This window comes from Xenopus tropicalis, chromosome 9 (genome assembly GCF_000004195.4).
Source record: "Xenopus tropicalis strain Nigerian chromosome 9, UCB_Xtro_10.0, whole genome shotgun sequence".
NCBI classification, from domain to species: domain Eukaryota; kingdom Metazoa; phylum Chordata; class Amphibia; order Anura; family Pipidae; genus Xenopus; species Xenopus tropicalis.
Window position 1 is genome coordinate 91,097,693 of NC_030685.2, and position 26,250 is coordinate 91,123,942.

Consider the following 26,250-nt stretch of genomic DNA (forward strand, 5'->3'; position numbering starts at 1 on the left):
ACACCCTAACCCATATGTATTCAAATACCAATATAAGATGGAATGTTAATTCTGGCACACAATAAGCTGCGACCCCATACTTACTGTCATAAGCGGAACACTATGGCAACCATACCACCATCGGTTACTGCCGATCCCTTTGCATAATTGGGACTGTGATTGTTGTTAGGAAACTTTCATGTACTTTATTGCCTTTCTGTTCTATGCTACTGTTAACTGTAAAGCATCTGCTACTCGGTAACTTGCCTGATCCGGGGAGTGTATCAGAGATTGGCCCCCTCGGTGGCAGTATGTGCCCATCCGCTGTGCGCCAAGGAAGAAATGGTGACTGTGGGGCTCATTCTATTGACCTGCCTTTCAGGATTCGTCGGGCTATTCAACCTGCTGCTGCTCTGGCCCGGCTTCTTCCTGCTGCACTACACTGGCATTTGCTAGCCTTCGGTTCCCAGATACTGGTTGGAACTTCTCACCATCTCTCATCAACGGTCATCGGAACCGATCTTGTCTATTTCATGTGAGGTTGTGGTGAGTCCCGGCTTGGCCGTATCATTGTACTCAACTGAGGCCCATTCACCTTGCGGGGCCCCAACTGGAGGGCCATTCACCTGCCGGGGCCAAACTGGGGCCCGTTACACCTTGCCAGGGGGCCCAAACTGGGCCATATCACCGCGCGGCCCAATGGGGCCTTCACCTGCGGGGCCAACTGGGGCCATTCACCTGACCGGCCCAACTGGGGCCGTTAACCTGCGGGGCCATCACCCTTGCTGGGACCAGTTCACACCGGCCGGGGAAGACCCCAACTGGGCCCGTTCAACCTCGGAGGGCCAAACTGGCCCGTTCACCTGCCGGGAGCCCAACTGGGGCCCGTTCACCTGCCAGAGTAAGAGCCAAACTGGGGCCGTTTCACTGCCGGGGGCCCACTGGGGCCCGTTCAACCTGCCATGGAGGGCTGCCCGTTGAGGGGGGGGGGGGGGCTGGCCGTTACTGCCTAAGGACACATTGGTAGAGAAATAGATAATCATGCCAGAGGAGCCAGACAATTGGCTCTTTTAGCTGTAATTTCAGGCTTATACATTGTAAAATTATTAATTGGTACAGGGCAAATTGTTGGATTGGGTGTACTGATCAAGGACTGGACTGGGAATCTAGAGAGAGTGGCTCGGGCGGCCCATGGGGGACTGGGAAATCTAGAACGGAGCGAAGCCGGGGCCTTTGTGGGGAACGTGGAATCCTAGAAGAGAGCGAGCTCGGAGGCACTGTGGGAATGAAGGGAATCTAGAAGAGAGCGGCTCGGGGGCCTTTGTAGGGGATGCAGGGAATCTAGAAGACGAGACGGCATCGGGGGGCCACTGTAGGGACTGGGGAATCTAGGAAGAAGCGGCATCGGGGCCAACTGTTGGATGAGGGAATCTAGAAAGAGACACGGCTCGCGGGGCCACTGTGGACTTGGGAATCCTGAAGAGCAGTGCTATCGGGGCCACTGTGGGACTGGGGGGAGCTAGAAAGAGAGCGGCTCGGGGGGCCTATTGCTGGGATGGGGGTATCCTAGAAGAGAGCGGCTCGAGGGCCCGTTGTGGGACTGGGAACTCTAAAGAGAAGGGCTCGGGACCGTTGTGGACTAGGGATCTAGAAGAGACAGCTGGGGGCCACTGTCGGGACTGGGGAATCTAGAAGAGAGCGGCTCGGGGGCCACTGTGGGACTGGGGAATCTAGAAGAGAGCGGCTCGGGGGCCTGGGACTGGGGAATCTAGAAGAGAGCGGCTCGGGGGCCACTGTGGGACTGGGGAATCTAGAAGAGAGCGGCTCGGGGGCCACTGTGGGACTGGGGAATCTAGAAGAGAGTGGCTCGTGGGCCTTTTGTGGACTGGGGAATCTAGAAGAGAGCGGCTCGGGGCCTTTGTGGGACTGGGGAATCTAGAAGAGAGCGGCTCGGGGGCCGTTGTGGGACTGGGGAATCTAGAAGAGAGTGGCTCGGGGGCCACTGTGGGACTGGGGAATCTAGAAGAGAGTGGCTCGGGGGCCACTGTGGGACTGGGGAATCTAGAAGAGAGCGGCTCGGGGGCCACTGTGGGACTGGGGAATCTAGAAGAGAGCGGCTCGGGGGCCACTGTGGGACTGGGGAATCTAGAAGAGAGCGGTGGGAAAAGAACTCCCCGTTGAGATGGATTGTGTGTGTGAGATCAGTTGGTAGCCACGTAGCCACGCCTGCTGGTCACTGAAGAGCACAATTAAGGGAATATCCGCCTGTAATGTTGCAGTTTGTACACCAGGTGGCGCTAAAAATTCAAATATTTTTGCTGTTTGTGGTTTTTTTCCTTGTTTGGGATTTATGTAGATGTGAATAATAATAATAATAATAATAATAACGCCATTAGGCATCGGGCTCCTGTTCCTTTTGGCAGTCTGTGTGGCACCTCTCTGCCCAGTACCCGTAGCTGGCACAGTCTGTGTGGCACCTCTCTGCCCAGTACCCGTAGCTGGCACAGCCTGTGTGGCACCTCTCTGCCCAGTACCCGTAGCTGGCACAGCCTGTGTGGCACCTCTCTGCCCAGTACCCGTAGCTGGCACAGCCTGTGTGGCACCTCTCTGCCCAGTACCCGTAGCTGGCACAGCCTGTGTGGCACCTCTCTGCCCAGTACCCGTAGCTGGCACAGCCTGTGTGGCACCTCTCTGCCCAGTACCCGTAGCTGGCACAGCCGGTGTGGCACCTCTCTGCCCAGTACCCGTAGCTGGCACAGCCGGTGTGGCACCTCTCTGCCCAGTACCCGTAGCTGGCACAGCACGGTGTGGCACCTCTCTGCCCAGTACCCGTAGCTGGCACAGCCTGTGTGGCACCTCTCTGCCCAGTACCCGGTAGCTGGCACAGTCTGTGTGGCACCTCTCTGCCCAGTACCCGTAGCTGCACAGCCTGTGTGGCACCTCTCTGCCCAGTACCCGTAGCTGGCACAGCCTGTGTGGCACCTCTCTGCCCAGTACCCGTAGCTGGCACAGCCTGTGTGGCACCTCTCTGCCCAGTACCCGTAGCTGGCACAGCCTGTGTGGCACCTCTCTGCCAGTACCCGTAGCTGGCTCAGCCTGTGTGGCACCTCTCTGCCCAGTACCCGTAGCTGGCTCACCCTATAGCGAAATGATGTGGGCACCTCTCTGCCCAGTACCCGTTAGCTGCTCAGCCTGTGTGGCACCTCTCTGCCCAGTACCGCTAGCTGGCTCAGCCTGTGTGGCACCTCTCTGCCCAGTACCCGTAGCTGGCACAGTCTGTGTGGCACCTCTCTGCCCAGTTGACCCGTAGCTGGCTCAGCCTGTGTGGCACCTCTCTGCCCAGTACCCGTAGCTGGCTCAGCCTGTGTGGCACCTCTCTGCCCAGTACCCGTAGCTGGCTCAGCCTGTGTGGCACCTCTCTGCCCAGTACCCGTAGCTGGCTCAGCCTGTGTGGCACCTCTCTGCCCAGTACCCGTAGCTGGCTCAGCCTGTGTGGCACCTCTCTGCCAGTACCCGTAGCTGGCTCAGCCTGTGTGGCACCTCTCTGCCCAGTACCGGTAAGCTGGTCAGCCTGTGTGGCACCTCTCTTGCAGTACCCGTAGCTGGCACAGCCTGTGTGGCACCTCTCTGCCCAGTACCCGTAGCTGGCTCAGCCTGTGTGGCACCTCTCTGCCCAGTACCCGTAGCTGGCACAGCCTGTGTGGCACCTCTCTGCCCAGTACCCGTAGCTGGCACAGCCTGTGTGGCACCTCTCTGCCCAGTACCCGTAGCTGGCTCAGCCTGTGTGGCACCTCTCTGCCCAGTACCCGTAGCTGGCACAGCCTGTGTGGCACCTCTCTGCCCAGTACCCGTAGCTGGCACAGCCTGTGTGGCACATTACAGCATTGCCAGAAGTCAGACAGTTCCTTTGTGTGTCTGTGTCAGTGCTTCAGCCAAAGCGCCAGGAGGGGGCGATATGGCTCTAATGTGAGTAGATATATTTGAGCTCTTTTGGATTTACAATGATTTCTTCTCTCTCTCTGTGTAGGGGCTGTTTCCTGACCTCCTCCCTCATCGGCACGTTGGCCCTCAGCCTGACCATCCCTCTCTCTGTCATTGCTGACATGTGCCTACAGAAGGTAAGTCCCTTGGGGCCACACGGGGCGAGTCCCCTTGGGGGCCACACAGGGCGAGTCCCCTTGGGGGCCTACAGAGGGGCGAGTCCCCTTGGGGGCCTACAGAGGGGCGAGTCCCCTTGGGGGCCTACAGAGGGGCGAGTAAGTGCAATGACTGGCCAGGCTGTACAAAGCCAGAGGGGACAGTTGGGGGGCATTGGGCTGTGCCTTGGGGGGGGGGGGGGCAGATAATATGAATAGGGTGACTGGCCAGGCTGTACAAAGCCAGAGGGGACAGTTGGGGGGCAGTGGGCTGTGCCTTGGGGGGGGGGGGGCAGATAATATGATAGGGTGACTGGCCAGGCTGTACATAAGCCAGAGGGGACAGTTGGGGGCATTGGGCTGTGCCTTGGGGGGGGGGACGGCAGATAATATGAATAGGGTGACTGGCCAGGCTGTACAAAGCCAGAGGGGACAGTTGGGCTAGGTGGGCTGTGCCTTGGGGGGGGGGGGGCGGCATAATATGAATAGGGGACTGGCCAGGCTGTACAAAGCCAGAGGGACAGTTGCGGGGGCAGATGGCTGATGCTTGGGGGGGGGGGGGGGAGCAGATAATATGAATAGGGTGACTGGCCAGGCTGTACAAAGCAGAGGGGACAGTTGGGGGGCATTGGGGCTGTGCCTGGGGGGGGGGGGGCAGATAATATGAATAGGGTGACTGGCCAGGCTGTACAAAGCCAGAGGGGACAGTTGGGGGGCAGTGGGCTGTGCCTTGAGGGGGGAGCAGATAATATGAATAGGTGACTGGCAGGCTGTACAAAGCCAGAAGGGACAGTTGCGGGGGCATTGCTGTGCCTTGGGGGGGCAGATAATCATGATAGGAGTGACTGCCAGGCTGTACAAAGGAGAGGGACGTTGGGATTGGGCTGTTGCCGTTGGGGGGGAGCACGATAATATGAATAGGTAAGACCAGGCTGTACAAGCCAGAGGGACAGATTGAGGGGCATTGGCTGTGCATTGGGGGGGGAGTATCTGAATGAGGTGACTGGCCAGGCTGTACAAGCCAGATGCGGACACTTGGGGCATTGGCTGCTGCCTTGGGGGGGGGCAAGATAATATGAATAGGTGACCTGCAGGCTGTTACAAAGCCAGAGGAGGAACAGTGGGGGGCGTGCTGTGCCTTGGGGGCAGATAATATGAATAGGGTGCAACTGGCCAGGCTGTACAACAGCCAGAATGGGGGAAGATGGGGGCGTGGGCTGTTGCTTGGGGCGGGGGGGGTGGGGGGGGGGGGGGGGACAGATTATATGCAATAGGGTATGGCCAAGGCTGTACGACACAGGGACAGTGGGCGGGCAGTAGGCGTGCCTTTGGGGAGGGGCAGATAATAGATGAAATAGGGTGACTGGCCAGGTGCTACAAAGCCCGAGGGGACAGTTGAGGGGCATGTGGGCTGTGCCTTAGGGGGGGGCGGGGGAGTACTATGAATAGCGCGTACGGGCCAGACTGTACAAAGCCAGAGGGGGACAGTTGGCTGCAGTTGCTGTCCTTGGAGGGGGGCAGCTATATGAAAGTAGAGATGACATGGCCAGGCATGTACAAGCCAGAGGGGACACCGTTGGGGGCAGTGGCTGTGCCTTGGGGGGGGGGGGGCAGATAATATGAATAGGGTGACTGGCCAGGCTGTACAAGCCAAGAGGGACAGTTGGGGGGCAGTGGGCTGTGCCTTGGGGGGGAGCAATAATATGAATGGGTGACTGGCCGCTGTACAAAGCCAGAGGGGACAGTTGGGGGCAGTGGGCTGTGCCTTGGGGGGGGGGGGAGCAGATAATATGAATAGAGGTGACTGGCCAGGCTGTACAAAGCCAGAGGGGACAGTTGGGGGGCAGTGGGCTGTCGCTTGGAGGGGGGGGGGGGAGCAGATAATATGAATAGGTGACTGGCCAGGCTGTACAAAGCCAGAGGGACAGTTGGGGGCAGTGGCTGTGCCTTGGGGGGGGGGCAGATAATATGAATAGGGGTGACTGGCCAGGCTGTACAAAGCCAGAGGGACTTTGAGGGGGCAGTGGCTGTGCCTTGGGGGGGCAGATAAATGAATAGGGTGACTGGCCAGGACTGTACAAAGCAGAGGGGACAGTTGGGGGCCAGTGGGCTGTGCCTTGGGGGGGGGCAAGATAATATGAATAGGGTGACTGGCCAGGCTGTACAAAGCCAGAGGGACAGTTGGGGGGCAGTGGCTGTGCCTTCGGGGGGGGGGGGGGGAGCAGATAATATGAATAGGGTGACTGGCCAAGCTGTACAAAGCCAGAGGGACAGTTGCGGGGGCAGTGGGCTGTGCCTTGGGGGGGGGGGGGGGGAGCAGATAATATGAATAGGGGACTGGCCAGGCTGTACAAAGCCAGAGGGGACAGTTGGGGGCAGTGGGCTGTGCCTTGGGGGGGGGGGGGAGCGATAATATGAATAAGAGTACTGGCCAGGCTGTACAAAGCCAGAGGGGACAGTTTGGGGGGCAGTGGGCTGTGCCTTGGGGGGGGGGGGCAGATAATATGAATAGGGTGACTGGCCAGGCTGTACAAAAGCAGAGCACCCCAATATCGGCACAGGGGACCCCACGGAACATCCTGACTTCTCTTTTTATTTTTTTTTTTTTTTTTTTTAAGTTTTTGTTTTTCCCAAACCCTAATTGTGTAATTGTTTCTCTAATTATAGCGCAGAGCAAATGGCTTCAATTTATTGCAGAACATTAGCCAATGATTATTGCCGTATTGCCAGCATTCCGAGCAGCTTGTGCGGAGCCGTTTCCCTTTCCCTGGGAGGGGGCACAATAAAACTCCCGACTTCAGCAAAAGCGACCAAAGTGCGAGTGCGGCCGGCCGAGCGCCGCTTATCCAGCTCTCGAGGTTCCTCAGCATGCCACTTCCCACGGTCAGAGAGATGGGGGGGTCAGCAATGCGGAAACGAGAAAGGGGGGGGAGGTCAGTCATGGGGAACAGAGAGCTGGGGCTTGGCATGGGAACTGCAGAGATGGAGGGGAGGGGGTCAGCATGAGGACAGAGAGACCTGGACGAGGGGGTCCGGCATGGGGAAACAAGACGAGACTGGGGGGGTTGGCAATGGCGGAACTGAGAGAAGATAGAGGAGGGGGGGGTCGCATGGGGAAAGAGAGACTGGGGGGGAAGTCCAGCAATTGGGATAGAGCGAGACTGGAGGGGGGCCGCAAGGGGGAGTAGGGGGTTGGAATGGGGAACTGAGACGAGAGGGGGGTCAGCATGGGGGAACAGAGAGAGGGGGGGTCGGCCATGGGGAAACAGAGAGAGGGGGGGTCAGCATGGGGCAGAGAGCGAGGGGTCAGGCATGGCGAACAGAGAGAGAGGGGGGGTCCGCATCGGGAACGAGAGAGGGGGGGTCGGACCAATGGGACAGAGAGACGGGGGGGGTCGGAGTGGGAACAGAGAGAGCGGGTTGCGGGAGGGACAGGAGGGGGAGGTTGGCATGGGAACAGAGAGAGGGGGTTGGCATGGGAACCAGAGAGAGGGGGTTGGCAATGGGGAACAGAGAGAGGGAGGTCGCATGGGAACAGAGGGTCGGATGTGGAACAGAAGACAGAGAGGGGGTCGGCATGGAGAGAACGAGAGAGGGGGTTATGGGAACAGAGAGGGAGGTTGCATGTAGGAACAGCAGAGGGGGGGTATTGCTATGGGGAAAGAGAGAGGAGGAGTCGGCATGCGCGGAAACAGAGACCGGGGCGCGCCCCCCCCCTCCCGGTCGCCATGGGGACAGCAGAGACACGAGACCAGGCGGGGTCGGCTATGGAAAGAGAGAGAGGGAGGTCGGGCAATTGGGCAACAGGAGAGGGGGTGGCCATGGGGAACAGAGATAGGGGGTCGGCAATGGGGAACAGGAGAGGGGGGTCGCATGGGACAGAGAGAGGGGGGTCTGCAATGAGGGAACAGAGAGAAGGAGGGTCGGCATGCGGAACAGAAAAGGGAGGTCGGAATGCGGGACAGAGAGAGGGAGGCGTCGGCATGGGAAACAGCAGAGGAGGGGTCGGCAACTGGGACAGAGAGGAGCGAGGTCGGCATGGGAACAGGAGAGAGGGCGGTCGACATGGGGAACAGGAGAGGGCGGGCGGTCCGCTGGGGACACAGGAGAGAGGGGAGGGTCGGCATGGGGAACAGAGACATGAGAGAGGGTGCATGGGAACAGAGAGAGGGGGGTCGGCTGAAGGAACAAGAGAGGGGGTCGGCATGGGAACAGAGACGAGAGGAAGGTCGGCATGGCGGAACAGAGAAGGGGAGTCGGACTGGGGACCAGAGAGAGGGAGGAGGTTGGCTATGGGTGCGACAGCGAAGGGGGTTGGCCATGGAACAGAGAGAGAGGGGGGTCGGATGGGGACCAGAGAGAAGGGGGTCCGGCACATGAAGGGAAACGAGAGGGGGGTCGGCATGGACAGAGAGAAGAGGGGGTTGGCATGAGGAAAGAAGAGAGGCGGGTCGCAATGGGGAAACAGAGAGAGGGGGGGTCGGGCTATAGGGGACAGAGAGAGGGGTCGGCATGGGACAGAGAGAGAGAGGGCGGAGTTGGCATGCGGGACACAGGAGAGGGGGGTCGCATGGGACAGAGAGAGGGGGTCGTAATGCGGGAACAGAGCTAGGAGGAAGGGGAGTCGACAATGGGGAACAACTACGATGAAGGGGGAGTGGCATGGGAACAGAGAGAGGGGGTTGGCATGGGGAACAGGAGAGGGTGGGGTTGGCTGCGGGGAACAAGAGAAGAGGAGGGGCTTGCATGGACAGCAGAGAGGGAGGGTTTTTGGCATGGGGGAGGGGGGGTGTTGCACGAGAGGAAGTGGGAGTTGGACGGGAGAGAGGGGGGTTGGCACTGGGACAAGAGGGGTTGGTACAGTGAGAGAGAGAGAGGGGTTGGCCCGGGGACGAGAGGGGGTTGGGCCATGCGAGAGAGAGAGAGGGTTTGGCATGGGATAGAGAGGGGAAGGGAGGAGTTGGCGAATGGGGAACAGAGAGGGAGGGAGGGTTGCATGGGGAAGAGAGACGGGGAGGTTGGCATGGGAAACAGAGAGGGAGGGTTAGGCAGGGGACAGAGAGAGGGGATTGGCACTGGGGCGAACAGAGAGAGGGGAATGCTGGGAGAACAGAGAGAGAGGGGGGTTGCATGGGGAACCAGAGGAGGGGGAGGTTTGGCAATTGGGGAACAGAGCGAGAGGGAAGGTGTTGGCCATGAGGGAACAGACGAGAGGAGGTTGGCATGCGGGACAGAGAAAGGGGAGGAGTTGCATGGGGAACAGAGAGGGGAGGGGTTGCATGGGAACAGAGAGAGAAGGGGTTGGCATGGGAACCGAGAGAGAGGCAGGGGTTGGCCATGGGGAACAAGGACGAGGGGTGGTTGCATGAGGGAACGGAGAGAGGGGTTGCATGGGGAACAGAGAGAACGAGGGTGCATGGGGAACAGAGAGAGGGAGGGTTCGCATGGTGGAACAGAGAGAAAGAGAGGGGTTGATGGGGAACAGAGAGCAGAGAGGAGGTTGCATCGGGGACAGAGAGAGGGAGGGTTGGCATGAGAGAACAGAGAGAAAGAGGGGGTGCATGGGGAACAAGACGAGAGAGAGGGTGGCATGGGGACAGAGAGAGGGGGTTGGCATATGGGACAAGAGAGGGAGTTGCATGGGACAGAGAGAGAGGGTGGGCATGGGAACAGAGAAGAGGAGGGTTGGGCCATGGGGAAACAGAGGAGAGAGGAGGGTTGGCTGAGGAAACAGAGAGGAGAAGGGAGGGTTGCTGGGAACAGAGAGAGAGGGATGGCAATGGGGAAAAGGAAGAGGAGGGTTGGCATGGGGGAAACAGAGAGAGGGGAGGTTGAAGGGGGAACAGAGAGAAGAGGAGGGTTGGCAGGGGAAAGAAAGAGAGGGGGTTAGGCAGGGGAACAGAGAGAGGGGAGGGTATGCATGCGGAAAAGAGAGGGGTTGGCATGGGGAACAGCAGAGAGGGAGGTGGGCATGGGAACAAGAGAGGAGGCGTTAGCATGGGGAACAGAGAGAGGGAGGTTGGCATGGGGAACAGAAGGGAGGTTGGCTATGAGCGGAACAGAGAAGAGAGAGGGAGTGGCATGGGAACAGAAGAGAGAGGGGTTGGCATGAGGGAACGAAGGAGACGGGGTTGGCATGGGAACAGAGAGAGAGAGTGCATGGAACAGAAGGAGGGTTGGCATAGGGAACAGAGAGGGAGGGTTGGTCATGAACAGAGGGGAGGTTGCATGGGAACACAAAGGGAGGGTTGCATGAGGGAACAAGAGGGGTTGCATGGGAGAGAGAAACGGGTTGGCATGGGGAGAGAGAGAAAGGATGGTTGGCCATGTGGGAACAGGCGAGAGAGGGTGGCCATGGGGACAGCCGAGGAGACCGAAAAGCAGTAAAATACCTTCCAAGCAGGAACGAGATGCACAAACAATAGTCCGACCGTCCGGAGTATCCTCCTACATTTAGATCCGAAACATAGCACAGAGAAACATCTGACACCACAGAGAATCAAATCAAATATACCGTTTACATCATACGTGCGCGCCTGAGAGGGAGCCGTTGGCATGGGACAGCGAGAGGGAGGAGTGATGGGGGACAGAGAGAGAGAGGGAGTTGGCATGGGGAACCAGCAGGGGGTTGGCGATGGGAACAGAAGCGAGAGAGTAGGGTTGGCATGGGGAACAGCGAAGAGGAGTTGGCATAGTGGGAACAGCGAGGGGAAGGGTTGGCATGGGGAACCGAGAGAGAGAGGGGTTGACATGGGAACAGAGATAGAGAGAGGGGTTGATTGAGGGAACAGACAGGGGGTTGACATGGGACGAGCGAGAAGAGGGTGAGCATGGGTCAACAGCGGAGCGAGGGAGGGTGAGCATGAAGGGAACAGGACAGAGGGGAGTTGGCATGGAAACAGGGAGAGAGGGGTTGGCATGGGAAACAGACAGCAGGGGCGTTGCATGGAAACAGACGACGAGAGGGTTGGATGGGAACAGAGCTGTGATGCGCGGGATGATGGTGGTGGGTGGCACTTAGTGGGGATTCAGTTGTCCGAAGTCTCTTGTTGTATCGCTGGGTCATAATTTGCGCAGTAGCTTCAGATTTGGACCAGACTGCCATGCTACAGGCACCTCGTACCGGTGCAGTGCCCGTCTGCTAGCAGCACCTCGGTACCCGGCTGGCAGTGCCCGCTGCTAGGCGGCACCTCGGTACCCGGCTGGCAGTGCCCGCTGCTAGGCGGCACCTCGGTACCCGGCTGGCAGTGCCCGCTGCTAGGCGGCACCTCGGTACCCGGCTGGCAGTGCCCGCTGCTAGGCGGCACCTCGGTACCCGGCTGGCAGTGCCCGCTGCTAGGCGGCACCTCGGTACCCGGCTGGCAGTGCCCGCTGCTGGGGGCCCCTATACCAGTAACGTTGCTCCTTTACCTTCCAGGTGCGGTTCTCCTGGGTGTTCTTTGCCGGTGCCGTTCCCGTGTTCATTTCCTTCTTCGTGGTGACCCTGCTGTGCCACTATAATAACTGGGACCCCGTCATGGTGGGGATTCGCCGGGTCTTTGCCTTTATTTGCCGGAAGCATCGGATACAGAGGTTGGGCCTTGTCTGCTGCGCAGCGCTGTGCCAGTCATGCCAGTCTGCCCCCCTAATGCCCCGTCTCCTCTCTCTTCCCTGGCTTCTAGGGTATCGGACGACAGTGAGCAGAGCCAGAGCCTGATTGCGCTGCACAGCGTGTCCGACGATACCGGAGCCTGTCCATAGGCCCTTGGTACGGGCATCCTTGGTTTGTGCCAGTCCCTGGGTGGGCGCTGCCGTATGGCTTCCTCTGCCCCTTGGTTTGTGCCAGTCCCTGGGTGGGCGCTGCCGTATGGCTTCCTCTGCCCCTTGGTTTGTGCCAGTCCCTGGGTGGGCATTGCTGTATGGCTTCCTCTGCCCCTTGTTTTGTGCCAGTCCCTGGGTGGGCATTGCTGTATGGCTTCCTCTGCCCCTTGGTTTGTGCCAGTCCCTGGGTGGGCACTGCCGTATGGCTTCCTCTGCCCCTTGGTTTGTGCCAGTCCCTGGGTGGGCGCTGCTGTATGGCTTCCTCTGCCCCTCTGGTTGTGCCAGTCCCTGGGTGGGCGCTGCCGATGGCTTCCTCTGCCCCTTGGTTTGTGCCAGTCCTGAGGTGGGCGCTGCCGTATGGCTTCCTCTCCCCTGTTGTGCCAGTCCCTGGGTGGGCGCTGCCGTATGGCTTCCTCTGCCCCTTGGTTTGTGCCAGTCCCTGGGTGGGCGCTGCCGTATGGCTTCCTCTGCCCCTAGGTTTGTGCCAGTCCCTGGGTGGGTGCTGCCATATGGCTTTCTGTACCCCTGGGTTTGTGCCAGTCCCTGGGTGAGCGCCGCCGTATGGGTCAGTATTACACCAGCACTTGGCCTGTACCTGTGTGCATTAGGCACGTATACAGGTTCTGTACGTGGGTCGGAATACACGCGCGCGCGCATTAGGCACGTATACAGGTTCTGTACGTGGGTCGGGATACGCGTGCGCATTAGGCACGTATACAGGTTCTGTACGTGGGTCGGGATACACGCGTGCGCATTAGGCACGTATACAGGTTCTGTACGTGGGTCGGGATACACGCGCGCATTAGGCACGTATACAGGTTCTGTACGTGGGTCGGGATACACGCGCGCGCATTAGGCACGTATACAGGTTCTGTACGTGGGTCGGGATACACGCGCGCATTAGGCACGTATACAGGTTCTGTACGTGGGTCGGGATCATTAGGCACGTATACAGGTTCTGTACGTGGGTCGGGATACACGCGTGCATTAGGCACGTATACAGGTTCTGTACGTGGGTCGGGATACACGCGCGCATTAGGCACGTATACAGGTTCTGTACGTGGGTCGGGATACACGCGGGATGCGCATTAGGCACGTATACAGGTTCTGTACGTGGGTCGGGATACACGCGGCATTAGGCACGTATACAGGTTCTGTACGTGGGTCGGGATACGCGCGCATTAGGCACGTATACAGGTTCTGTACGTGGGTCGGGATACACGCGCGCATTAGGCACGTATACAGGTTCTGTACGTGGGTCGGGATACACGCGCGCGCATTAGGCACGTATACAGGTTCTGTACGTGGGTCGGGATACACGCGCGCATTAGGCACGTATACAGGTTCTGTACGTGGGTCGGGATACACGCGCGCATTAGGCACGTATACAGGTTCTGTACGTGGGTCGGGATACACGCGCGCATTAGGCACGTATACAGGTTCTGTACGTGGGTCGGGATACACGCGTGTGCATTAGGCACGTATACAGGTTCTGTACGTGGGTCGGGATACACGCGTGTGCATTAGGCACGTATACAGGTTCTGTACGTGGGTCGGGATACACGCGTGCATTAGGCACGTATACAGGTTCTGTACGTGGGTCGGGATACACGCGCGCATTAGGCACGTATACAGGTTCTGTACGTGGGTCGGGATACACGTGCGCATTAGGCACGTATACAGGTTCTGTACGTGGGTCGGGATACACGCGCGCGCATTAGGCACGTATACAGGTTCTGTACGTGGGTCGGGATTCACGCGCGCATTAGGCACGTATACAGGTTCTGTACGTGGGTCGGGATACACGCGCGCGCATTAGGCACGTATACAGGTTCTGTACGTGGGTCGGGATACACGCGCGCATTAGGCACGTATACAGGTTCTGTACGTGGGTCGGGATACACGCGTGCGCATTAGGCACGTATACAGGTTCTGTACGTGGGTCGGGATACACGCGCGCATTAGGCACGTATACAGGTTCTGTACGTGGGTCGGGATACACGCGCGCATTAGGCACGTATACAGGTTCTGTACGTGGGTCGGGATACACGCGCGCGCATTAGGCACGTATACAGGTTCTGTACGTGGGTCGGGATACACGCAGTGCGCATTAGGCACGTATACAGGTTCTGTACGTGGGTCGGGATACAGCGCGCGCATTAGGCACGTATACAGGTTCTGTACGTGGGTCGGGATACACGCGCGCATTAGGCACGTATACAGGTTCTGTACGTGGGTCGGGATACACGCGTGCGCATTAGGCACGTATACAGGTTCTGTACGTGGGTCGGGATACACGCGCATTAGGCACGTATACAGGTTCTGTACGTGGGTCGGGATACACGCGCGCGCATTAGGCACGTATACAGGTTCTGTACGTGGGTCGGGATACACGCGCGTGCATTAGGCACGTATACAGGTTCTGTACGTGGGTCGGGATACGCGTGCGCATTAGGCACGTATACAGGTTCTGTACGTGGGTCGGGATTCACGCGCGCGCATTAGGCACGTATACAGGTTCTGTACGTGGGTCGGGATACACGCGCCATTAGGCACGTATACAGGTTCTGTACGTGGGTCGGGATTCACGCGTGCATTAGGCACGTATACAGGTTCTGTACGTGGGTCGGGATACGCGCGCATTAGGCACGTATACAGGTTCTGTACGTGGGTCGGGATACACGCGTGCGCATTAGGCACGTATACAGGTTCTGTACGTGGGTCGGGATTCACGCGGCGCATTAGGCACGTATACAGGTTCTGTACGTGGGTCGGGATACACGCGTGCGCATTAGGCACGTATACAGGTTCTGTACGTGGGTCGGGATACACGCGCGCGCATTAGGCACGTATACAGGTTCTGTACGTGGGTCGGGATTCACGCGTGCATTAGGCACGTATACAGGTTCTGTACGTGGGTCGGGATACACGCGCATTAGGCACGTATACAGGTTCTGTACGTGGGTCGGGATACACGCGTGCATTAGGCACGTATACAGGTTCTGTACGTGGGTCGGGATACACGCGTGCATTAGGCATGTTCTGTGCGTGTGTAGGACACAGACCCCGTGTAACTGCCTCTCTCACCTATTTCTGCAGGTTCTACGTTGCACGGTGACAATCTCCGGTCTGGGCCCTGGTTCCAGTCCATTCGGTACAGCGCTGCTTATCCCTGTGGTACTGACAGTACAGCACCGTTCTGCCTTAATTCCAGGGAACCTCCCTGACTGGTTTCACATTGGACTTGCCCCGGGGGTACGTGTGGGGCACATAATAGGAAATCCTTACTGTATGCCAGCAACAAGCCCCGGTGCAGCCCGTGGGCATGGCCGGGCAACAGAAGGGCAGCGCTGGTTGGTTGCTATCGGTTACTGGACCCACAGTCTCGGGTTACTCACTACAAAGCTGCTTTCTTGGTTATTCTCCTGAATTATTGCTTTCGAACCCTTGGGCGGTACCGGTTCTACACATCCCGGTTCTACACATCATGTGTGTGTGTGTTGGATGCATGTAGCACCAAGCCCAGGGCAGGAAGGTTCTGTATAACAAGGGGGGGGGTACCAATTGTGGGTGGGACCAGGCTGTGTGGCACCCTATATGTTTGTGGGGTTTCCCTTGGGGTGACAGCTGCTTGTGGGAACTGGAAGGGTCAGTGACTGTATCAGCACTTGGGGGGCCCAGCAGGAAGGGGTTGGTTCTGTGTGAGTCCCCGGGGGGCAGCATTTGGACCCCTGACTATTAGAAGCAATGGCTTTAGGGGGCTTGTCCTGCAGTGTTGGCCCTGGGAGGGTCCGGCTTTGGCGCTTCTATTTACCCCTAATGTGGCCCCACTTTGCACTAATTCATTATTTTGAAGGCCCCGGATCCAATGGGGTTCAGCCCAGAGCAGCGGCTACTGGTTCCGGCCCCCGGGCTCACAGCACTTATGGACTTGCCTTGGTTTAGGGCTCGGTGGGGGCCCTGCCGCCATTGGGACTGACCAGTGAGCCCCAGTCTGACCGACCCCCGGCGTAGGGACTGACCAGTGAGCCCCAGTCTGACCGACCCCCGGCGTAGGGACTGACCAGCGAGCCCCAGTCTGACCGACCCCCGGCGTAGGGACTGACCAGTGAGCCCCAGTCTGACCGACCCCCGGCGTAGGGACTGACCAGTGAGCCCCAGTCTGACCGACCCCCGGCGTAGGGACTGACCAGTGAGCTCGGTGGGGGCCCTGCCGCCATTGCACTCAGTCTAATAGAGCTAAAGCTGATTATTTGGGGGCGTATGCCCTTTCCTGGCAGTGCCAATCAGGATCAGGCACCCGGGGGGTCATTCACACACAACTCCTGGGCAGAATGGCCCCCCAGCGCTTCACCCCCCGATTCAGTGTCTGTCAGGTCTCAGTTGCCCGGAGAGAGGGATGAGGAGGAATTTCTAGCCCTTGGGTTTGGGTGTTAGTTGCCCTTTAGACTATTTTTGCATCTGTCGGTTTCCATGGCAATTCCTCTGATACATTGTTACCCCAACAGTGTCTGTCCCAGTGTTGCCCCATTTGCCCCTTCTGGTGAGTCAGTAGTCGTATCCAGCAGTTCCCTCTCAGTTATGTGATCCCTGTGGCACCGACACCTTTATACTCTGCCCCCTGAGTGGCTGCTGCTGGGTTACATTCCATCCAATCAGCACTGCCCTTATATCCAGGGGCCACAGCAGCTGCACTGAGAGAAGGGCCCTTAATCCCTGGAGGCTGGAGGGACTCGGGGGGGCCAGAGGGATCTTTGTGGCTACAATCAAGGCTGTGGCCCCATTATTATTATTATATAGGGCCCCGGCACCAGTGAGGGAGGGGCAAACTGCAGAACGGGCCAATGAAACGGCTGAGAATCCCTGGGGTATAAAGGGGGTCGCAGGCATATGCTGCCCACCAATCGGTGCTGTTTTTATTATAGTGAGATGTAAATGTGTCACATGGCTGTGATCAGCCAATCAGAGGAGGGCAAATCTGCCAGCCACTCACAGTATTGGGGGGTTGGTTGCAGCTGGAAATATGTTGGGGTTCAGTGTCTGGGGAATAAATGATCACCCCCATACAGACTGCTCCCCTTCTCTCACTGTGAAATGGATCGAGCCCCAAACTCCTGAAGGAAAATGCCCCCGACAATCCCACAGGTACAACAAACAAACCTGCCTGGGGGCCCCTTCCCTTGGGGAACCTGGGGGGCCCCTTCCCTTGGGGAACCTGGGGGGCCTCTACCCTTGGGGAACCTGGGGGGGCCCCTACCCTTGGGGAACCTGGGGGGGCCCCTACCCTTGGGGAACCTGGGGGGGCCCCTACCCTTGGGGAACCTGGGGGGGCCTCTTCCCTTGGGGAACCTGGGGGGGCCCCTACCCTTGGGGAACCTGGGGGGGCCCCTACCCTTGGGGAACCTGGGGGGGCCCCTACCCTTGGGGAACCTGGGGGGGGCCCTTCCCTTGGGGAACCTGGGGGGCCCTTGCTCTGCCGGGAGTCACCACAAGCTCCTCTCTGGGTCACGATGGCTTAGGATTTACTGTTACAAAGAGCAGTGATTGGGGCTCTATGGGGCCCCTCCCAGTTTCCCCTGAGTCGATGCAGTGACCCCCCCCCCCCCGGGAGCCTTAAATCTCAGGTCCATTTGCTGGTTCTGTTCTGTCTTTTCCTGTAATGACATTTATTATCCAATAAACTGCTGGGATTCTTACTGTGTGGTTTGCTCAGTGCCTTGTCTGTGAGATTGTGGCCCCTGACTGGCCGGCTAGGGACTGACCAGTGAGCCCCCGGCGTAGGGACTGACCAGTGAGCCCTCGGCGTAGGGACTGACCAGTGAGCCCCCGGCGTAGGGACTGACCAGTGAGCCCTCGGCGTAGGGACTGACCAGTGAGCCCCAGTCTGACCGACCCCCGGCGTAGGGACTGACCAGTGAGCCCTCGGCGTAGGGACTGACCAGTGAGCCCCCGGCGTAGGGACTGACCAGTGAGCCCCAGTCTGACCGACCCCCGGCGTAGGGACTGACCAGTGAGCCCCAGTCTGACCGACCCCCGACATAGGGACTGACCAGTGAGCCCCAGTCTGACCGACCCCCGGCGTAGGGACTGACCAGCGAGCCCCAGTCTGACCGACCCCCGACGTAGGGACTGACCAGTGAGCCCCAGTCTGACCGACCCCCGGCGTAGGGACTGACCAGCGAGCCCCAGTCTGACCGACCCCCGACGTAGGGACTGACCAGCGAGCCCCAGTCTGACCGACCCCCGGCGTAGGGACTGACCAGCGAGCCCCAGTCTGACCGACCCCCGGCGTAGGGACTGACCAGAGAGCCCCAGTCTGACCGACCCCCGACGTAGGGACTGACCAGCGAGCCCCAGTCTGACCGACCCCCGACGTAGGGACTGACCAGCGAGCCCCAGTCTGACCGACCCCCGACGTAGGGACTGACCAGTGAGCCCCAGTCTGACCGACCCCCGGCGTAGGGACTGACCAGCGAGCCCCAGTCTGACCGACCCCCGGCGTAGGGACTGACCAGAGAGCCCCAGTCTGACCGACCCCCGACGTAGGGACTGACCAGCGAGCCCCAGTCTGACCGACCCCCGACGTAGGGACTGACCAGCGAGCCCCAGTCTGACCGACCCCCGACGTAGGGACTGACCAGTGAGCCCCAGTCTGACCGACCCCCGGCGTAGGGACTGACCAGCGAGCCCCAGTCTGACCGACCCCCGACGTAGGGACTGACCAGCGAGCCCCAGTCTGACCGACCCCCGGCGTAGGGACTGACCAGTGAGCCCCAGTCTGACCGACCCCCGGCGTAGGGACTGACCAGCGAGCCCCAGTCTGACCGACCCCCGACGTAGGGACTGACCAGCGAGCCCCAGTCTGACCGACCCCCGGCGTAGGGACTGACCAGCGAGCCCCAGTCTGACCGACCCCCGGCGTAGGGACTGACCAGCGAGCCCCAGTCTGACCGACCCCCGACGTAGGGACTGACCAGCGAGCCCCAGTCTGACCGACCCCCGGCGTAGGGACTGACCAGTGAGCCCCAGTCTGACCGACCCCCGGCGTAGGGACTGACCAGTGAGCCCCAGTCTGACCGACCCCCGGCGTAGGGACTGACCAGTGAGCAGGTTGGGGCCCTAATTATTATTTATGTCACAAGTGCAGTGCCCCAACTGTTCTGAGCCCCCTTGGCGCAGTGATTGGGGGCCCCCTTGGGTGGGACAAGTGGGTACAGCTGTGGGGGTTACAGTTGGGCAGTCACTGGCCGCCTGTGGAAGCCATAAAGGGAAAAGCAACTGTTGTAAATGCAGAACAGGGTTTGATTCTTTCTGCCAATCACATGACTTCCCAGGAAGCCCTTTATAGGGACCAGTCAGGCCCTAAATTGATTGCACCAATCACAGCTAATACAGCTGGGCCAATGGGGTGCCATTTAGTGAGCGAGTCTCTTTCCTCCGGCTCCAAACAGAACTGTCACGGCTGAGAGAGCAGGAACCGCTGTTTGTTTGGTTTTAGCTGAGAAATCTCTTTCTAAATGGTTTTCTGATGTCTCGGGGGCTTCATCCAATGAGAGAGTGCCGGGTGTTCTACTGCCCTGATACCCGGGGGGGGGCACTGTATATAAATATATAAGGGGGGGCAGTAATGAAATAGAGAAAGTACAGGGAAGAGCGACTAAGCTGATAAAGGGAATGGGCTCAGTTATGGGGAAAGGCTGGCCCAGTTGGGATTGGTTACACTGGGGGGGGGGGGGCAGTTAAGGGGGGGGTCACTATATATAAATATATAAGGGGGGCAGTAATGAAATAGAGAAAGTACAGGGAAGAGCGACTAAGCTGATAAAGGGAATGGGCTCAGTTATGGGGAAAGGCTGGCCCAGTTGGGATTGGTTACACTGGGGGGGGGGGGGCAGTTAAGGGGGGGGGGTCACTATATATAAATATATAAGGGGGGGCAGTAATGAAATAGAGAAAGTACAGGGAAGAGCGACTAAGCTGATAAAGGGAATGGGCTCAGTTATGGGGAAAGGCTGGCCCAGTTGGGATTGGTTACACTGGGGGGGGGGGGGGGGGCAGTTAAGGGGGGGTCACTATATATAAATATATAAGGGGGGGCAGTAATGAAATAGAGAAAGTACAGGGAAGAGCGACTAAGCTGATAAAGGGAATGGGCTCAGTTATGGGGAAAGGATGGCCCAGTTGGGATTGGTTACACTGGGGGGGGGGGGGCAGTTAAGGGGGGGGGGTCACTATATATAAATATATAAGGGGGGGCAGTAATGAAATAGAGAAAGTACAGGGAAGAGCGACTAAGCTGATAAAGGGAATGGGCTCAGTTATGGGGAAAGGCTGGCCCAGTTGGGATTGGTTACACTGGGGGGGGGGGGGCAGTTAAGGGGGGTCAGTATATATAAATATATAAGGGGGGGCAGTAATGAAATAGAGAAAGTACAGGGAAGAGCGACTAAGCTGATAAAGGGAATGGGCTCAGTTATGGGGAAAGGCTGGCCCAGTTGGGATTGGTTACACTGGGGGGGGCAGTTAAGGGGGGGTCACTATATATAAATATATAAGGGGGGGCAGTAATGAAATAGAGAAAGTACAGGGAAGAGCGACTAAGCTGATAAAGGGAATGGGCTCAGTTATGGGGAAAGGATGGCCCAGTTGGGATTGGTTACACTGGGGAAGGGGCAGTTAAGGGGGGGGGGTCACTATATATAAATATATAAGGGGGGGCAGTAATGAAATAGAGAAAGTACAGGGAAGAGCGACTAAGCTGATAAAGGGAATGGGCTCAGTTATGGGGAAAGGCTGGCCCAGTTGGGATTGGTTACACTGGGGGGGGGGGGGGCAGTTAAGGGGGGGTCACTATATATAAATATATAAGGGGGGGGCAGTAATGAAATAGAGAAAGTACAGGGAAGAGCGACTAAGCTGATAAAGGGAATGGGCTCAGTTATGGGGAAAGGCTGGCCCAGTTGGGATTGGTTACACTGGGGGGGGGGGGGGGCAGTTAAGGGGGGGTCACTATATATAAATATATAGGGGGGGGGGCAGTAATGAAATAGAGAAAGTACAGGGAAGAGCGACTAAGCTGATAAAGGGAATGGGCTCAGTTATGGGGAAAGGCTGGCCCAGTTGGGATTGGTTACACTGGGGGGGGGGGGGGCAGTTAAGGGGGGGGTCACTATATATAAATATATAGGGGGGGGGGCAGTAATGAAATAGAGAAAGTACAGGGAAGAGCGACTAAGCTGATAAAGGGAATGGGCTCAGTTATGGGGAAGGCTGGCCCAGTTGGGATTGGTTACACTGGGGGGGGGGGGGGGGCAGTTAAGGGGGGGTCACTATATATAAAATATATAAGGGGGGGGCAGTAATGAAATAGAGAAAGTACAGGGAAGAGCGACTAAGCTGATAAAGGGAATGGGCTCAGTTATGGGGAAAGGCTGGCCCAGTTGGGATTGGTTACACTGGGGGGGGGCAGTTAAGGGGGGGTCACTATATATAAATATATAAGGGGGTCACTATATATAAATATATAAGGGGGGGGTCACTATATATAAATATATAAGGGGGTCACTATATATAAATATATAAGGGGGGTCACTATATATAAATATATAAGGGGGGGATCACTATATATAAATATATAAGGGGGTCACTATATATAAATATATAAGGGGGGGTCACTATATATAAATATATAAGGGGTCACTATATATAAATATATAAGGGGGGGATCGCTATATATAAATATATAAGGGGGGGATCACTATATATAAATATATAAGGGGGGTCACTATATATAAATATATAAGGGGGGGGGTCACTATATATAAGGGGGGGTGGGATCACTATATAGGGCCATGGAAGGGTTAATGGGTTACTGGGTTAAAGCCCAAGGGCAGAGTTGCACAGAGCTGAGTCACAGACACACCCTCCCGGCCGCCTCGGGGTTAATGTTTGACAGGTTTGTTGCTTCCTGTCTCTCAGGAGTAAAGGGGCGGGACCGGGCCTGGTTCTGATTGATTCTCCAGCAAAGTTCCAGATTTCCTGTCTCCCAGGGGCAGAGATTACATCTGGTTCTGATTGATCCCAGGTTCCCTGGAGTTCTGGTTCTGGTACCTACCCAATCACATTGCTGGATTTTACCCCCCAGGGGCAGAGGGGAGAGACTACATCTGGTTCTGATTTATCCCAGGTTCCCTGGAGTTCTGGTTCTGGTACCTACCCAATCACATTGCTGGATTTTACCCCCAGGGGCAGAGGGGAGAGATTACATCTGGTTCTGATTGATCCCAGGTTCCCTGGAGTTCTGGTTCTGGTACCTACCCAATCACATTCCTGGATTTTACCCCCAGGGGCAGAGGGGAGAGACTACATCTGGTTCTGATTGATCCCAGGTTCCCTGGAGTTCTGGTTCTGGTACCTACCCAATCACATTGCTGGATTTTACCCCCCAGGGGCAGAGGGGAGAGACTACATCTGGTTCTGATTGATCCCAGGTTCCCTGGAGTTCTGGTTCTGGTACCTACCCAATCACATTGCTGGATTTTACCCCCCAGGGGCAGAGGGGAGAGACTACATCTGGTTCTGATTGATCCCAGGTTCCCTGGAGTTCTGGTTCTGGTACCTACCCAATCACATTGCTGGATTTTACCCCCAGGGGCAGAATATTCCCCAAGGTGAGACAATGATTTGCCCCCAGCCATGTTGCCCCTAAAGTTCCTGGGCCCAATGTTGCTGCATTGGCAGAACTCTGCTTAGATAGAGGCAGGGCCTGCTTCTGATTGGTGCTCAAGCAGATCCCCTTGGCCCAGAAGCTTACATTCTATAGTCAGATCGGAGCCTAACCCCCAGGCCACACAGTAAGGATGGACACGGCGGACCCCTGCCATCTCCTTATTAACCACACTCACGTGGGGGAGTTTGAGGTCCGGTTGGCGGTGAAGATCTCCCTGACGGTTCTGTACGGCTGCATCCTGCTGGCCGGGCTCGTGGGCAACAGCGTGACCATCCGGACCACCAAGGTTCTGCGGGACAAGGGCTACCTGCAGAAGGGGGTGACGGATCACATGATCAGCCTGGCCTGCTCGGACCTGCTGGTTCTGGTTCTGGGGATGCCGGTGGAGCTGTACTCGCTCATCTGGTTCCCCTTCTCGTCGGGTTACGGCGACGCCGCCTGCAAAGCCTACAGCTTCCTGTTCGAGGCCTGTAGTTACGCCACCATCTTCCACGTAGCAACGCTCAGCCTGGAGAGGTTCGTGGCCATTTGTTACCCCTTCCGCTTCAAGGCCGTGTCGGGCTCGCGGGCGGCCAAGCTGATGATTGGCTGTGCCTGGGCCGCCTCCCTCTGCGTGGCTCTGCCCCTCCTATTCGCCATGGGGGCGGAGTATCCCCTGAATCCCACCCAGGGCCACAGGAGGCAGCGGAACTGCAACCGGACCGGCCCCTACGGCCCCCGGCCCAACGTCACCCTGTGCACCAGTCTGTCCAACCGTTGGGCCGTCTTCCAGTCCAGCATCTTCAGCGGCTTCATCGCCTACATCCTGGTGTTGGGCGCCGTGGCCTTCATGTGCCGCAGGATGATGCTCGCCATTATGGCCACCAAGCAGCCCACCGTGCTAGTCCGGGGCCAGAACCGAACCGGCGTGGCCACCGAAATGGCCAAAAGCACCAGCCCCCAGGCCAAGGCGGCCAGGAAGCAAACCATCGTGTTTCTGGGTAAGGGCCACTCTGGCCTCCTTCTCCTGTCTGTGAGTGTGAGTGAGGGTGGGAGTGTGGGTGTGAGTGAGTGAGGGTATGAGTGAGGGAGTGATTGAGAGTGTGAGTGAGGGAGTGATTGAGAGTGTGAGTGAGGGAGTGAGTGGGGGTGTGAGGGAGTGAGTGAGGGTGTGGGTGAGTGAGGGAGTGAGTGAGGGTGTGGGTGAGTGAGTGAGTGAGGGTGTGGGTGAGTGAGGGTGTGGGTGAGTGAGGGTGTGGGTGTGGGTGAGTGAGTGAGTGGGTGAGGGAGTGAGGGTGTGGGTGAGTGAGGGTGTGGGTGAGTGAGTGAGGGTGTGGGTGAGTGAGTGAGGGTGTGGGTGAGGGTGTGGGTGAGTGAGGGAGTGAGTGAGGGTGTGGGTGAGTGAGGGTGTGGGTGAGTGAGGGTGTGGGTGAGTGAGGGTGTGAGTGAGTGAGGGTGTGGGTGAGTGAGTGAGGGTGTGGGTGAGTGAGTGAGGGTGTGGGTGAGTGAGTGAGGGTGTGGGTGGGTGTGGGTGAGTGAGTGAGGGTGTGGGTGAGTGAGGGAGTGAGTGAGGGTGTGGGTGGGTGTGGGTGAGTGAGTGAGGGTGTGAGTGAGGGTGTGGGTGAGTGAGTGAGGGAGTGGGTGAGTGAGGGTGTGGGTGAGTGAGTGAGGGAGTGGGTGAGTGAGGGTGTGGGTGAGTGAGTGAGTGAGGGTGTGGGTGAGTGAGTGAGGGAGTGAGTGAGGGTGTGGGTGAGTGAGGGTGTGGTGAGTGAGGGTGTGGGTGAGTGAGGGTGTGGGTGAGTGAGGGTGTGGGTGAGTGAGGGTGTGGGTGAGTGAGTGAGGGAGTGAGTGAGGGTGTGGGTGAGGGTGTGGGTGAGTGAGTGAGGGTGTGGGTGAGGGAGTGAGTGAGGGTGTGGGTGGGTGAGTGAGGGAGTGAGTGAGGGTGTGGGTGAGTGAGTGAGGGTGTGGGTGAGTGAGGGAGTGAGTGAGGGAGTGAGTGAGGGTGTGGGTGAGTGAGGGTGTGGGTGAGTGAGGGTGTGGGTGAGTGAGTGAGGGAGTGAGTGAGGGTGTGGGTGAGTGAGGGTGTGGGTGAGTGAGTGAGGGAGTGAGTGAGGGTGTGGGTGAGGGTGTGGGTGAGTGAGTGAGGGAGTGAGTGAGGGAGTGAGTGAGGGTGTGGGTGAGTGAGTGAGGGTGTGGGTGAGTGAGGGAGTGAGTGAGGGTGTGGGTGGGTGAGTGAGGGAGTGAGTGAGGGTGTGGGTGAGTGAGTGAGGGTGTGGGTGAGTGAGTGAGGGTGTGAGTGAGTGAGGGTGTGAGTGAGTGAGGGTGTGAGTGAGTGAGGGTGTGAGTGAGTGAGGGTGCGGGTGAGTTATTGCTTACACAGAACAATGCGTATTGGGATTAAATAATGTTAAGGCTGATGTTGGACAGAGAAGGGTTAAATATCTAATGGGTTATATCCATTACTAGCAGTACCCCCGGTGCCCCCAGTACCCCCAGTCTTCCCGGTGCCCCCAGTCTTCCCAGTGCCCCCAGTACCCACTGTAAATATTGGGGAGACAGTGATACTCAGTGTATTTATTAGGGGGTCGGAGGAGGGAAGAGGGTGGGAATAATTCTCATTCTGAATATTTCCTTTGGGAGCAAGATTATAGGGGTACATTATAGGGGTACATTATAGGGGTACATTATAGGGGTACATTATAGGGGTACATTATAGGGGTACATTATGGCCTATACAGTGGCTGCAAAAGTATTCGGCCCCGTTGAATTTTCCCACATTTTGTCACATTACAGCCACAAACATGAATCCATTTTATTGGAATTCCACGGGAAAGCCCAATACAAAGTGGGGTACACGGGAAAGCCCAATACAAAGTGGGGTACACGGGAAAGCCCAATACAAAGTGGGGTACACGGGAAAGCCCAATACAAAGTGGGGTACACGGGAAAGCCCAATACAAAGTGGGGTACACGGGAAAGCCCAATACAAAGTGGGGTACGCGGGAAAGCCCAATACAAAGTGGGGTACACGGGAAAGCCCAATACAAAGTGGGGTACACGGGAAAGCCCATACAAAGTGGGGTACACCGGGAAAGCCCAATACAAAGTGGGGTACACGGGAAAGCCCAATACAAAGTGGGGTACACGGGAAAGCCCAATACAAGTGGGGTACACGGGAAAGCCCAATACAAAGTGGGGTACACGGGAAAGCCCAATACAAGTGGGGTACGCGGGAAGCCAATACAAGGGGGTACACGGGAGAGCCCAATACAAAGTGGGGTACACGGGGAAAGCCCAATACAAAGTGCGGGTACACGGGGAAGCCCAATACAAAGTGGGGTACGGGAAGCCATACAAAGTGGGGTACGGGGAAAGCCCAATACAAAGTGGGGTACACGGGAAAGACCAATACAAAGTGGGGTACACGGGAGGACCCAATACAAAGTGGGGTACACGGGAAAGCCCAATACAAAGTGGGGGTACACGGGAAAGCCCAATACAAAGTGGGGTACACGGGAAAGCCCAATACAAAGTGGGGTACACGGAAGCCAATACAAAGTGGGGTACACGGGAAACCCAATACAAAGTGGGGTACACGGGAAAGCCCAATACAAAGATTCTCTTCTC

General features: G+C 57.7%; 2 protein-coding genes across 2 annotated transcripts in view; both read left to right on the forward strand.

Moving 5' to 3' along the window:
- Positions 1-17,611, forward strand: part of slc35f5 (solute carrier family 35 member F5) — a 39,613-nt gene extending 22,002 nt beyond the window's left edge. The window contains 13 exon segments of the mRNA NM_001142052.1: positions 362-426; positions 428-433; positions 435-439; positions 442-448; positions 450-455; positions 458-485; positions 487-498; positions 500-507; positions 509-525; positions 4,007-4,097; positions 11,533-11,687; positions 11,777-11,862; positions 15,015-17,611. Of these exon segments, the coding sequence (NP_001135524.1) occupies positions 362-426; positions 428-433; positions 435-439; positions 442-448; positions 450-455; positions 458-485; positions 487-498; positions 500-507; positions 509-525; positions 4,007-4,097; positions 11,533-11,687; positions 11,777-11,855 (479 nt within the window). The 3' untranslated portion in view covers positions 11,856-11,862; positions 15,015-17,611.
- A 4,208-nt stretch (positions 17,612-21,819) lies between these two features.
- The window catches only part of LOC116407840 (G-protein coupled receptor 39-like), a 71,464-nt gene continuing 67,033 nt past the window's right edge, over positions 21,820-26,250 (forward strand). The window contains exon 1 of the mRNA XM_031893894.1: positions 21,820-23,690. Within this exon, the coding sequence (XP_031749754.1) occupies positions 22,775-23,690 (916 nt within the window). The 5' untranslated portion in view covers positions 21,820-22,774. The remainder of the gene's footprint in view (positions 23,691-26,250) is intronic.